We start from the raw sequence: 12,843 nt of genomic DNA, 5'->3' as shown, positions 1-12,843 counted from the left end.
TCCTCCTCCTGCTGCCATGCTCCGCTGTGCTTGTGTGCCCTCGAGAGTCTTCCACAGGCTCTTTTCCATCTCGTCTAGTGTTCCTGTGTGCCACGTCGCCATTGTGGGTGCTGGGCCTGCTGGTTTCTATGCTGCTTTGCGACTCGCCAAAAAGCAGAGCTCGCTTTCCTTCAAGATCAAAATCACCATCTTCGAAAAGTTGCCTGTTCCCTTTGGTCTAGCCAGATATGGTGTTGCTCCTGATCATCCTGAGGTCAAAAACTGCCAGGATACCTTCACTGCCCTAATGGACGAGTCCCCAGCTTCCCCAGAAGATTCTATCAAGTTTTTTGGCAACGTCAACATCGGCAACGACATATCCATTTCCAATCTAATCAACAGCTACAACGCCATCTTCTTTGCCTATGGCTCAGCTGCTGAAAGGAACCTCGATATCCCTGGTGCTGACCATCCTGCTGTCATTTCTTCAAAGAAATTCGTCGAATGGTACAACTCGTACCCCTCTTCTTCCACCTCGAACCAAGAAAACTCTCCCTTTTCTTCCTTCTCTCTAAAGGATGTCCAAAATGTCACAATAGTAGGCAATGGAAATGTAGCACTAGACATTGCAAGAGTCCTATTACTTCCACCTTCCTATTGGGAAAAGACTGATATCTCTCCTAAGGCCCTCAGCATTCTCAAGGAGAGCTCCGTAAAAAGAGTGAACATAATCGCAAGAAGAGGCCTCATTGAGAGCAAGTTCTCAAACAAAGAACTAAGAGAACTACTACAGCTCTCCTACAATAAAAAAAACTTGACCTCCAACATCAAATTCCTTCCTCTTAACAACAACTACATCAAGTCCCTAACACCCTTTGTCTCCCAAATGTCAAGAGCCATCCAGCGTCGTTTCCAATTGATAGAAAACTTCAATGTTTTTCCCTTTCCTGAAAACGTCCACTTTCAGAGAGAATGGAACCTAGACTTTCTAAAATCCCCCATTAAAATAAACAAAAACCCTCAAAACGAAAACCTACTAGAATCAACCGATTTCGCTGTCAATAAACTACTCGAAGCTTCTCCAATCTTTAAGAAAACAAAATTATTCCAAACTGACGAAATCGTCAATGTCAAAAACGATCTCCTAATATCGAGTATAGGCTACAAAGGCATCCCTCTTCCTTCTTGCAAACAAAACGACTTGTCCTTTAACAACGAGTTTTTTCTGAATATTGATGGCAGAATCAAACAATCTGATGGCACTGTCAAACCAGGCTTGTACTGTCTAGGCTGGATCAAAAACAACTCAAATGGCGCAATCGCCTCAACAATGATCGACTCCTTCAACGTAGCTGATTCGATGATCTCGGATTATTTCATCAACTCGAAAACCTTGCCTATCATCAAACTAGGTGACGAGGGCATCAAACACTCTTTAAAGAATATCAACTATACAACTTGGGATAACTGGAAAAAAATTGATCGCATTGAAAAACAAAAAGGTAAGCAAATTGGTGTTGAAAGAGTTAAATTTGACAACGTTCACCAAATGCTAAAATCAATTAATAAACTATAATCAATTATAATCAATTGTACTCAATTGTACTCAATTATATAACACTTATAGATAAATACTGTAAATGCTCCCCAAAACAATAAATTACAAAAACGGCTCAAACCTTATTTCCCTTAGTATCCATTTTTCATTTTCTCTCTCAATATATACACTTTTTGATTCTGATTCTTATTCTTATTCCTATTCTTATTCTCATCCTTTCTTTACTAACTTCTGCTCTCTTCTACTCTGTTCTGCTATCCATTTCCTTATCTTAAAGTCTATTATACTATACATGTGTTGTTTGCAATCTTTCACCACCATACCAGCCCCATAAAAAATAAAAAACCCTCCCCAATTATTGGTCAAATGCTGTTCTTTCTCTTTTCTCGAAACAAAATATCTTCAAATACAACACCTCTTCTTCATCCACAAAGATTACTAAATCTCTTTACTTTCATAACAATTGTCACCTCTCTCTTAATTGCCTATGTTTTAAACACAAATTTAAATGGCCCTGATTGCCAATCTTGTAGAATGTCCTATATGATACCTGCTTACGCAAAATTAAATGCCTTTGATTCATCTCACACAAGATTTGCTTCAAAATACTCGTTATACCTCTATCGTGAACAGTATAAAGATACCAATCCCAATGATAACACACTGTTTTTAAATGGTATTCCTGTTCTTTTCATCCCCGGTAATGCTGGCAGCTACAAACAAGCGAGAGCCTTAGCTGCTGAAGCTGCAACACAATACTATACAACCAAAAAAGATCTCTTAAATTTAAACAAAAATATCCAAAATTTGGACTTTTTCACTGCTGATTTTAATGAAGACTTTACTGCCTTTCATGGAAGAACTTTGCTAGACCAAGCTGAATATTTAAATGATGCCATTAAATTCATACTATCCTTATACAACCACCCACACAACTACAAACAATCTGTTATAATCGTCGCTCATTCCATGGGTGGAATTGTCGCTAGAGCAATGCTATCATTGCCAAACTATAAGAAAAAATCAATAAATACTATAATAACTCTAGCCACGCCCCATTCAATTCCACCTGCTACCTTCGATGGCGATATCATAAAAGTTTACTCTGCAGTAGATAAATTTTGGAGATACAATTTTTTAAATCTTTCTAAAACCCACTCAAAAAACATCTATGATAATCCCCTAAAAAACGTTTCTCTCATATCAATAACAGGTGGAAGATCTGATACAACTCTACCTGCTGACTATACATCGTTGGCAAGCCTTGTGCCAAAATCAAATGGTTTTACTGTATTCACAACTGGAATTCCTGGTGTTTGGACACCTATTGACCACTTAGCAATTGTCTGGTGTGATCAATTAAGAAAAGTTCTATCAAAAACTCTATTCCAATTAATCAATTCCAATTCACCAACTGGTACCTATGGCCTAAATAAAAGAATGGAAATATTTAAAAGAAATCTTCTAAGTGGTTTTGATTCTTATACCTATCCGGATTCTTTAAATTTCACTCATAAATTAAAAATAAATAATGATCAAATTACTTGGGTTTTAAATGATTCCCCTAAAACTATCCCAATTAATAATTTGGAATCAAAGAAAAGCGAAAATAAAATTACTCCTGATTTCACAGTTTTTAATATACCAAATGACGAAAAATATGAATTCACAATACTAAGTTCTTTACCATTTGAGCAAATTAAAAAATTTAAATCATCTACAAAATCATCAGTATTGATATGCAAAAATTCAACTGATACCGAAAAAAATTCAAATTTACCCTTGAAATTAATTGACTATTCAAAACCTTACAACAACCATAAAAATCAAAATCTGCAAATTCAATTGAATTGTATAGATGTTTCTCACCATTACCAAATAATTCCAAAATCTACAAATAAAATAAAATCACCTCTAGAATCATCAATTGGCGATAAAGAACTGCCTTTCAATATCATTCAATTGTATTATAAAACATTGACTTGTTTTGACTATATTTTAGTATCACAACCCATAATACCCAAAAAATCTCATAATGATAATGATTTTTTACTTGCCAATCTTGTTAAATCAACTTTTTCAAATATTCAAATCAATTCAAACTTTTTAAATATTTTATTTAAAGGAGTCACAGTTAAATTGAGCAATACAAGATCAATTTCTGTTAATATTAATTTTAAAGATATCTGGGATAGCATTTTTGCATACAAAATGACAGTAAAACAATACCCGCTTGATCTGAAGAAATTTACAATAAAAAATGACCAAAATTTTGCAATGGTTTTTAGACAATGGATCCAGCAAAATTATGAAAGCAAATGGTTATTTGACTTTAATAACAATCAAAAACAACATATATCTTTTCACTCAATTGCCCCTTTTATTCCATTCAAATTACCTGTTGGTTCTAAGGAAAACTCTCTTAATTTTCAAGTACTATCGGATTCGATATCTAATAATGATACCATTGAAATTAACTTAAAACTAGATTTATTACAAAGCCTAAGAAGTTTCGCTTTAAGGTTTAGACTAGCTCTTGCATCATTTCCTTTAGCTATCGTTTATATGGTGTTAACAATCCAGTTTCATCATTATTCTAACACCGGTACATTTCCAAAATTTGATAATTCTCTAATGAAACTATGCGAAGTTAATAAAATATTACCTACTTTTTTAGTTTTATTAGTTTTTACACCAATAATGTCAAATTTTTCAATTCAAAGGGTTTTAAGATATTTTGATTTTGTGGGGTATTTAAGTAATATAGATGATATTAATTTAATTGAAGACGATATACATGTGAATAATTATTTTTTAGGACTTGAAAATGGACTTAATTTGTTATTGGGTCCATTTTTTCACATATTGTCGATTGGAATAGTTTATTTATTTTATCATGTTTTATTTTTAATAATTCAATTTTTGGTTTTGATAAGAAAAACTATTGGCTTTGGGAAAAATGTGGAAAAATTCAGAAATGATAAAACAAGTGGTAAAATAATAAACTCAAAACGTCGTCTTATTGGAAACGTTGTTTTATTAATATTGATTGGGTTTTATGTTCCATTTCAATTTGCGTTTATAATATGTTGTGGAGTACAATTTGTTACTTGTTTTAAAATGATGGAAAATATTAAGAGTGAAAGATTGAGGATAAATCATAAAGATGGTTATAATGTGAATGATATTGGGAATGATAATATTGATTTTAAAAGAGAAAACAAAAAAGAAGAAATGATATTAAATAGGCTTAATTATAATATTTCATTTCTTATGTTAATTTTATGGACATTACCTATTAATATTACTATAATAATTGTTTTTATTCATAATTTTGCAGTAAATTGGAGAACAGGGTTTTCTTCTCATCATAATTTTGTATCAATTATTGCCATTCTTTTGTTGGTTGAAAGAAATTCGAATAAGGTGATGATAAACCAAAATAAGAGCAAGATAATGAAAGATGTGACCAATTTAATATTGGTTTTGAGTGTAATTTATAGTGGAATATATGGAATGAGGAATAGTTGGTGGTTACATCATTTATTCAATATAAATTGTGGATGGTTTTTAATAACCAATTTTGAGAAAAAGGGATTATTCTCTAAAGAAGAGATAGAGATAGAAGATAGAAGATAGACAAAATATGATAAATAAAACTATATTGACCGATGAAAAAGGGTGAAAAAAAAATAAAATTCAATAGAACTTCAACAAATAGATTTATTAATAAATTAACAAATAAGTAAATAAAAATAAGGACTCAGGTTAAAATTACAAGTAGGAATTAATGTTGAATATAAGTTAAAAAAACAATTAAAATAATTCGTGCAGAATATGATAAAAAAAAAAATAAAACAAAATAAAACAAAACAAAGTAAAGTAAAGTCAAGTGAAATGAATAAAATAAAAAAACCAAAATAAAAAATAGATTACAAAAATTAAATAATCAAATAATTAAATAATTAAAAAAGTGATGCTGATCAAATGAACTTGAGTAATTGAATAGTTGGCTAATTAGCCAACTAGTGAATTGCTCAATTTGCTATATAGTTAAGTAAAATGTCGAGTTTTTTATCTAATAAATTTAATTTTTCATTGATTGAAGATATCGATAAGGAGTTTTGTTTCGTTGCTTTTTCAAGATCAGATATTCTATCAAGCAAGTTATAACTATTTTGTTTATTGTAGTAAGGGATATTACTGTTTTGGGAGATAGGGTCCTGGTTGTGATTATGATCTTGGTTATGAAAAGCATTTAAATCGTCATTTGAGGAATCAATTGAATGAGGTAGCTGGGGATTGTGATTAGACGAGATCATCAATTGAGGGGGATTGGGGTTATAAATCTGGTTATGGATTTGGCCATCATTGGTATTATTATTAATATTGTTGTTAATATTACTATTATTGTTGATATTGTTATCAAGATTATAATTTTGAAGAGAGATCGAATTTAGTTTTTCTCTTTTAATAGAATTATCATCAGTGGTATTAATGTCATTTGAGATGGAGGAAGCATAGAAACTTCTTTTTCTCTTTTGTTTGCCATTTATATTCTTATGAACACCATCATATAGGTTTTCTTGCTCAATTATACTATCTAAAATTGAGGTGATTTCGTCAGATGAAAGAGAGGGGTTTTTCATGTTCTCGTTATTGGCATAGATGGTGATGGGATCCTGATCGTTATTCTTTGTGTATTCCCTTTTGGCAATGTGGTTTTTGTAGGCCTTTTTAAACTGAGACTGGATAGTCCTAATCTGATGAACATCGACATTAAACCTTTGATTGAAGTTGGTGAGAATCTCTTGCCATCGCTCGACTTTTTTATTGTAGTTTCTGATATCAGGCAAAGCAGACTGGTATTGCTGGACAATGAACTTGATTTTAGCATCGTCCCAGTTTATAGCTGGAGCCATTATGGTATGTAGAAAATAAATGCTCTGTGTTCTGCTGTTGTCGTGCTTCTTCAGAGTCGTGCTTCTTCAGAGACTGTGGCACTTCTGCAAAACGACTCTCCTCCACCAGAAACAGCATAGGCCCAGCTGGGAGCACGCGTTTCCGCTGCGTGTGGTCTGCGTTTCGCCGTCGTTGATCGGAGTGCGTTCCTTTTCGCGCACTCCCAGGCAGACAGCCGCATACTATGTGCAATTGTACGATGGAGCGCGCAGACGCGCACTCTTGTTCTTTGCACCATTTTGATGGTGCGTTTGACAACGGGCTGTCGCTGCCGTCATATGATTGGTCAGCTCATGCAGCTGTACACAGCACATCAGACCTGCCGTAGCATGCATGCTTGTTTGCGTTGTGACCTTCGATAACCGATTTCCGACCGTTCGTTACGAGCTAATACACTTTCGAGCATTTGTTCTAGTCGTTCAAATCCGGATGCAACATTCGATTCAATTAACTCAACTCTTTGATTTAATCCATTGATTTTGGAAGCCATTGGTGGAGTATCAAGTTCCCTTTCGTTATCACTATCAGTGTTTTTGACTTGGATGCTGTCAGGTTGACAGTCGTCGAAGGAACGATAGAGATTTCTTCTAGTGCTCATGACTTAGTAGACTTCTCTTTCCTTTTTCTCTTTTGTTTTATTTTATTTCTATCTAGCTATTTAGTGATCATATTTATATTGTTTGGATTGCAATCTTCATCAAGGTATTTTTGAATTAAATGTTTTTTGCGGAAACACAATTTTCGTTTCGTAAGTGGTTAAGTCTTGTGTATTTCGTTTGGGGCAACGGACCATAATTGCTTCACGAACGTCCGAGTTCGGATTGTGTTTTCCGACCACACCTCGTGCAACAGTTTGCTAGCGTAATCTCCCGCAAATTGGAACGTGCATCTGATTAGCAAAGCACACGTGGCGTTGCATTTATCCTGATAGTAGAGATTGGCGAGTTTTCCTTTAACTCACAAACAGAGTTCCGGTTTTCTCTTTCCTCGGCGTACACGTGTGTTTTTTAGAGATTCTCGAAATGGACGGCCCTGAGCAAATTTCTGTTTTTGCAATAAAATTTTCTTTTTCAAAACAAAAAAACAAGAGATAAATTTTTTTTTCAACTTTTCATTTTCTGTTGATCCACTTTTATTATGCTTTTTCATTAATTTCATATTTTGTCAGATTTTAATATTTAATTTCTATCTCAAGACTAGTTCCTCTTTTCTTATAGTTTATTTATTACATTTATTCAAATAGACATAATCTTGTTTCTTCAATTTATTGTACGCATTTTGTTTTATCTATATATTCTATCTACTTAATTTTTTTTTATCCAAAAATTCCATTTTATTTCCACTAATTTGCACATTCAATTTTTAGTTTTCCTTCTTCTTTTGATTTGGTATTGTCTCATTTAAAATTATTATAATATATCTACTTATTCTATATTCTTTCCTAATTTCCTTCTTTTTCTTATTTTGAACCTCTCATGGCTAATAAATTATTATTCAATATTGATTCAAATTCAAATTCAAATACAAATTCAAACTCAAAATCAAAGTCAAATTCTAATTCAAACCCTTTAATCGAAAGAAATCATTCTGTTCAAAAAAACTATTTTAACAATTTATTATCTGATCCTTTAATTTTTATCCCAGCAAAACACACTGATATTTCAACTTTGAAACCTTCTTCTTATATTTTGATTTCTAATCAAATTACTCCAAAAAATATTCCACAAAGTATTCCACAAAGTATTCCACAAAATAACCAAAAAAACAATACTATCACTGAAAATTCCCAAAACAATTTAACCTCATTCAATAAAAATCCTAATAAAAACAAACCTTTAACTTTTTCAAAAAAACCAACTTCAATGGCTGAAGCAATCGCTCTATACACTAGGTCAAAATCTTTAAAAAAAACTCCTGATAAAAATCACACTCATTCAAATAATATTGATAAACTTAATGAAATACTCTCAACCGATGATTCTCAAGACGATCAATCTCAAAATAACTCAATTATCGACCAATTTCCTTCAACCTTCCAAAAAAGCAGCACCAATCATACTGGTAATGACGATGAAGATGAAGATGAAAACGACGATGACGATGATGATGAAGATGAGGACTATATAGAAAATGAATCAGATCATATGAATACAGAATCAAGTGATTCTAGCGATCCTAATGATACTAATGAATCTAATGAATATGAACTCGGTGGTAAAATATTAATTAAAAATGTAAATGATGAAAATTTCAATAAAATGTTAAACCAATTGGACTCTTTAATAGACTCAAGTGATTTAGATATAAATAAACTAGACAAGTTTAATTCTTTAAACAATGAAATTTTTAATCATGAAACAGAAGAAACGAAGCAAGAAAATGAAAATGAAAATGAAAACCAAGAAGATGATGATGATGATGATGACGACGACGATGATGATGATGATGATGATTACGATCTAGATTCCGAAGATGAAGACACGACTATAAATAGGATTAAAAATAAAGAAAATGAAAAAAGATTACAAGAAAAATTGGAATTGAAAAAAGATTTAGGAGTTGATTTAAAATTATTAAATGAAGAATATCTAAGTAGTCAAAATAATTTATCCACAACGCCACCTTTATTAGATAGTGATAAATATAATAATGATGCTACTAATCCTAATAACAAAAACACTAATCTTCATGATGATAATAAAAAGTTTAAAAACTCTGACAATTTTAGTGTTAATAATAAAATTATTATTCAAAATAGTGATCATAATGAAAATATCAATGATCATAATGAGAACGGTAATGACAACAACAACAACAATAATAATAATAATAATAATAATAATAATAGTTATTATTATAGTAGTAATGATGAAGATGAGATTGAAGAATATGGAATGATTGGAAAATTATTTAATAATAACGATTTTTATGAGATTAATGAAAAAAATTATGATAATGGATCTAATGGGTCTCAAAAAATCAATAAATGTTGGGGTAAAGAATTAATTAATTTAAAACCAGTTGGACTATTAAATAACGGTGTAACATGCTATATGAATTCAGCTATTCAAGCGATGATTCATATTCCTGCTCTTCAACATTACTTAATCGATATACATAATAAGAAATACGATGAAATACTAGATAAAACATCAGTTAGTAAGGTATTTGCCGATGTAGCCTATAAAATGTGGTCATTAGATTTATTAGAAAATAACAACAGTAACAATAACAACAGTAACAATAACAACAACAATAACAATAACAATAACAATAGAAAATTGAGAAATAGAAAGAAAAAAATGAAAAAAATGAAAAAAGAAAGATCGCATGTTAATCCAAAGAGATTAATTAATAGATTAGGGGATATCAACTGTATGATGAATGTTTGGCAACAAGAAGATTCACATGAATATTTCATGTCATTAATGAGCCGATTACAAGAAGATGGCACACCCAAGGGACACAAATTAAACGAAAGTATAATATATGATATATTTGGTGGGCTATTACATCAAGAGGTTGTTTGTAAGAATTGTTCATATGTTTCAAAAACTAAGCAGGAGTTTTATGATTTGAGTTTAAATTTAGAATCTCGAAAAAGGAAAAGCAATAAGAGCAAGAGCAAAAACAAGAGTAAGAGTAAGAGTAAGAACAATAATACTGCTAATGGGGTTTTAAATGGAGATTTGCGAACAGATTTAAAGGGAAAAAACAATAAAAACGAAGACGATAATAAAAGGAATGATTTATTAATTAGGGTGAATGGAACAGATAGTAACCATAATGGTAATAATGATAACAATAATAATAATAATAATAATGATAATAATAATAATGATAATAATAATAATGATAATAATAATAATGATAATAATAATAATAATAGAGATGACCAGACAAATAATGATGTTAGTCATACCAATAATAACAACCATAATAATGGTGATAATAACAGCACTACTGCTAGTAGTAGTGCTACGACTACGACTACGGCTACGATTACCATTAATAATAATAATAATAATAATAATAATAATAATAATAATAATAATAATAATAATAATAATAATGGTGAAAAAGTCAAGAGAGAGAAATACAATATGAATAACTCATTGAAAGATTTTTTCTCTCCTGAACTAATTAAAATGGATAAGAAGGATAAGAGTGTGGGATATGTTTGCGAAAAGTGCAAGCAAAGAACCAATGCAATTAAGTTGAATTTGATTGAACGAGCCCCAGAGACATTGGCAATCCATATCAAGAGATTTCGATACGATGGAAACTCCAATTCGTCATCTAAGGTCAAGCATTGTGTGAAATACCCATTGTACTTGGATCTAAGCGACTACCAAATCAAGAACCACAGAAAAATTGAGAAAATCAACCGAAAGGAAATGGAGGAAAATGAGCTCAGCAAAAGAGATGTGGATGCTCTCAGGTACCAGTTGATCTCTGTGGTGAACCACGAAGGCAGGTCCATTTCGTCTGGACACTACAGATCGTACTGCCGACAGCCAGATGGTGAGTGGTACTCGTACGACGACGAGTACATCAACAAGATCTCCGAAAAGGAGGTGCTTCGAGAGGGAAACGCCTACTACTTGATCTACACAAGGTTGAGAAGCAAGAGCAGCAAGCGCGAGAGCGAGGTAGCAGAGGCAACAAGCCACAAGCGCCAGAGAGTATAGAGGCAGGAGCAGCAGAGGCAGCACGAGCCACGCAGGCAGCCCTATTGCGAGCCCTATCCGTCCGCACGCCTGGAAAAAAGCTCGGCCGCTGCCCCGTCCTTGTAACCGCATTACATAATCACGCTACTGCAATATACGGTTAGACTGCGCAGAACCAACCGTGTGGGCGTGAGCATGGACGGTTCTGGAAAACGTCGGCCGGCACGCGGAGGGTGCGGTGGCCCTTGTTCGGGCCTTTGTGTGGTGGAGTGGTGCTGGAGTGGTGCTGCGTGGGATTCTCTCTGGCGTATCCGGTGCTCAATTCTTTTCATATATAAACCATCCCATCTCCCTGTTTGCTTCTCTTCTGCTTCCTTGTTCATCTTCATCATCTGGTGTCAATTATTTCCTAGATTTGTCTCAATTCCTCTCAATTACTTTCTAATCTCAATTACTCTCCATCAATCTTATAATTCATAATGGCTATTACTGTAGGTATTAACGGTTTCGGCAGAATTGGTCGTTTAGTTTTAAGAGTTGCTCTTTCCAGACCAGAAGCTATCAAGGTTGTCGCCATCAATGATCCTTTCATTGGTACTGAATATGCTGCTTACATGTTTAAATACGACTCTACTCACGGTAAATACAAAGGTGAAGTCAAGGCTGTTGATGGTGCCATCAAAATTGACGATTCTGTTATCAAGGTCTTTGGTGAAAGAGACCCATCTAATATTCCATGGGGTGCTGAAGGTGTTGATTTCGTAATTGACTCAACCGGTGTCTTCAAAGAATTGGACACTGCCCAAAAACACATCGATGCTGGTGCCAAAAAAGTTCTTATCACTGCTCCATCAAAGACTGCTCCAATGTTTGTTGTTGGTGTCAATGAAGACAAATATACCTCTGACTTGAACATTATCTCCAATGCTTCTTGTACAACCAATTGTTTGGCTCCTTTAGCCAAAGTTATCAATGATAACTTTGGTATCAAAGATGGTTTAATGACAACTGTCCACTCCATCACTGCTACACAAAAGACTGTCGATGGTCCATCCCAAAAGGACTGGAGAGGTGGTAGAACTGCTTCTGGTAACATTATCCCATCATCCACTGGTGCTGCTAAGGCTGTCGGTAAGGTTATTCCAGAATTAAATGGTAAATTGACTGGTATGTCTCTCAGAGTTCCAACCGTTGATGTCTCCGTTGTTGATTTAACTGTCAACTTGGAAAAACCAACCTCAATTGCAGAAATCAATGCTACCGTCAAAGCTGCTTCCGAAGGCAAATTAAAGGGCGTCTTAGGTTACACTGAAGATGACGTTGTTTCTTCTGATTTCTTGACTGATTCCAGATCTTCCATCTACGATGCTAAAGCTGGTATCTTATTAACTCCAACTTTTGTTAAATTAATCTCATGGTATGATAATGAATACGGTTACTCTACCAGAGTTATTGATTTATTAGAACATGTTGCTAAAGTCTCCGGTTACTAGTTGATTTAAAATAATTTCAAGTTTTTTTGCATTTATGTCTTTACGATTTTCTTACAATTATAAATATATACTACCCAATATACAAGTTTGACTCAATTCCATCTGTAACGTCTTAAATAATTCTGAAATCTTCCACACTATCCATCTAAACACATAAACATTTCTATCAAATTCCAACCGT

The 12,843-nt window shown here is 33.2% G+C and overlaps 6 protein-coding genes across 6 annotated transcripts; 4 read left to right on the top strand and 2 right to left on the bottom strand.

The window, feature by feature from the left end:
- Window positions 1–16: 16 nt before the first annotated feature.
- Window positions 17–1,555, top strand: ARH1 (NADPH-adrenodoxin reductase; the record flags this gene model as incomplete). The annotated part of the gene is made up of 1 exon (XM_020188543.1): window positions 17–1,555. One exon carries the CDS (start codon window positions 17–19, stop codon window positions 1,553–1,555), a length of 1,539 nt encoding a protein of 512 aa, XP_020044743.1.
- Window positions 1,556–1,990: 435 nt separating this feature from the next.
- Window positions 1,991–5,098, top strand: BST1 (Bst1p; the record flags this gene model as incomplete). The annotated part of the gene is made up of 2 exons (XM_020189447.1): window positions 1,991–4,676; window positions 4,770–5,098. Coding segments are annotated over 2 exons (3,015 nt in total), but the record flags the coding sequence as incomplete, so codon positions are not given.
- Window positions 5,099–5,378: 280 nt separating this feature from the next.
- On the bottom strand, window positions 5,379–6,518 carry ASCRUDRAFT_77908 (uncharacterized protein). The gene has a single exon (XM_020194058.1). The coding sequence runs from the start codon at window positions 6,457–6,459 to the stop codon at window positions 5,575–5,577; it is 885 nt and encodes a 294-aa protein (XP_020044741.1). The 5' UTR covers window positions 6,460–6,518; the 3' UTR covers window positions 5,379–5,574.
- Window positions 6,519–6,844: 326 nt separating this feature from the next.
- Window positions 6,845–7,279, bottom strand: ASCRUDRAFT_77907 (uncharacterized protein; the record flags this gene model as incomplete). The annotated part of the gene is made up of 1 exon (XM_020194057.1): window positions 6,845–7,279. A coding segment is annotated over exon 1 (187 nt), but the record flags the coding sequence as incomplete, so codon positions are not given.
- Window positions 7,280–7,858: 579 nt separating this feature from the next.
- On the top strand, window positions 7,859–11,211 carry UBP10 (ubiquitin-specific protease UBP10). The gene is given in 2 exon segments (XM_020194056.1): window positions 7,859–10,546; window positions 10,565–11,211. 2 exon segments carry the CDS (start codon window positions 7,975–7,977, stop codon window positions 11,188–11,190), a joined length of 3,198 nt encoding a protein of 1,065 aa, XP_020044739.1. The 5' UTR covers window positions 7,859–7,974; the 3' UTR covers window positions 11,191–11,211.
- Window positions 11,212–11,272: 61 nt separating this feature from the next.
- Window positions 11,273–12,727, top strand: ASCRUDRAFT_50963 (type I glyceraldehyde-3-phosphate dehydrogenase). The gene has a single exon (XM_020191084.1). The coding sequence runs from the start codon at window positions 11,649–11,651 to the stop codon at window positions 12,660–12,662; it is 1,014 nt and encodes a 337-aa protein (XP_020044738.1). The 5' UTR covers window positions 11,273–11,648; the 3' UTR covers window positions 12,663–12,727.
- The last annotated feature ends 116 nt before the right edge of the window (window positions 12,728–12,843 follow it).

Source organism: Ascoidea rubescens, assembly GCF_001661345.1.
Source record: "Ascoidea rubescens DSM 1968 unplaced genomic scaffold ASCRUscaffold_18, whole genome shotgun sequence".
NCBI classification, from domain to species: Eukaryota; Fungi; Ascomycota; class Saccharomycetes; order Ascoideales; family Ascoideaceae; genus Ascoidea; species Ascoidea rubescens.
Note: the sequence above shows the minus strand (reverse complement) of the source record. Positions and strands in the feature narration are given on the sequence as shown.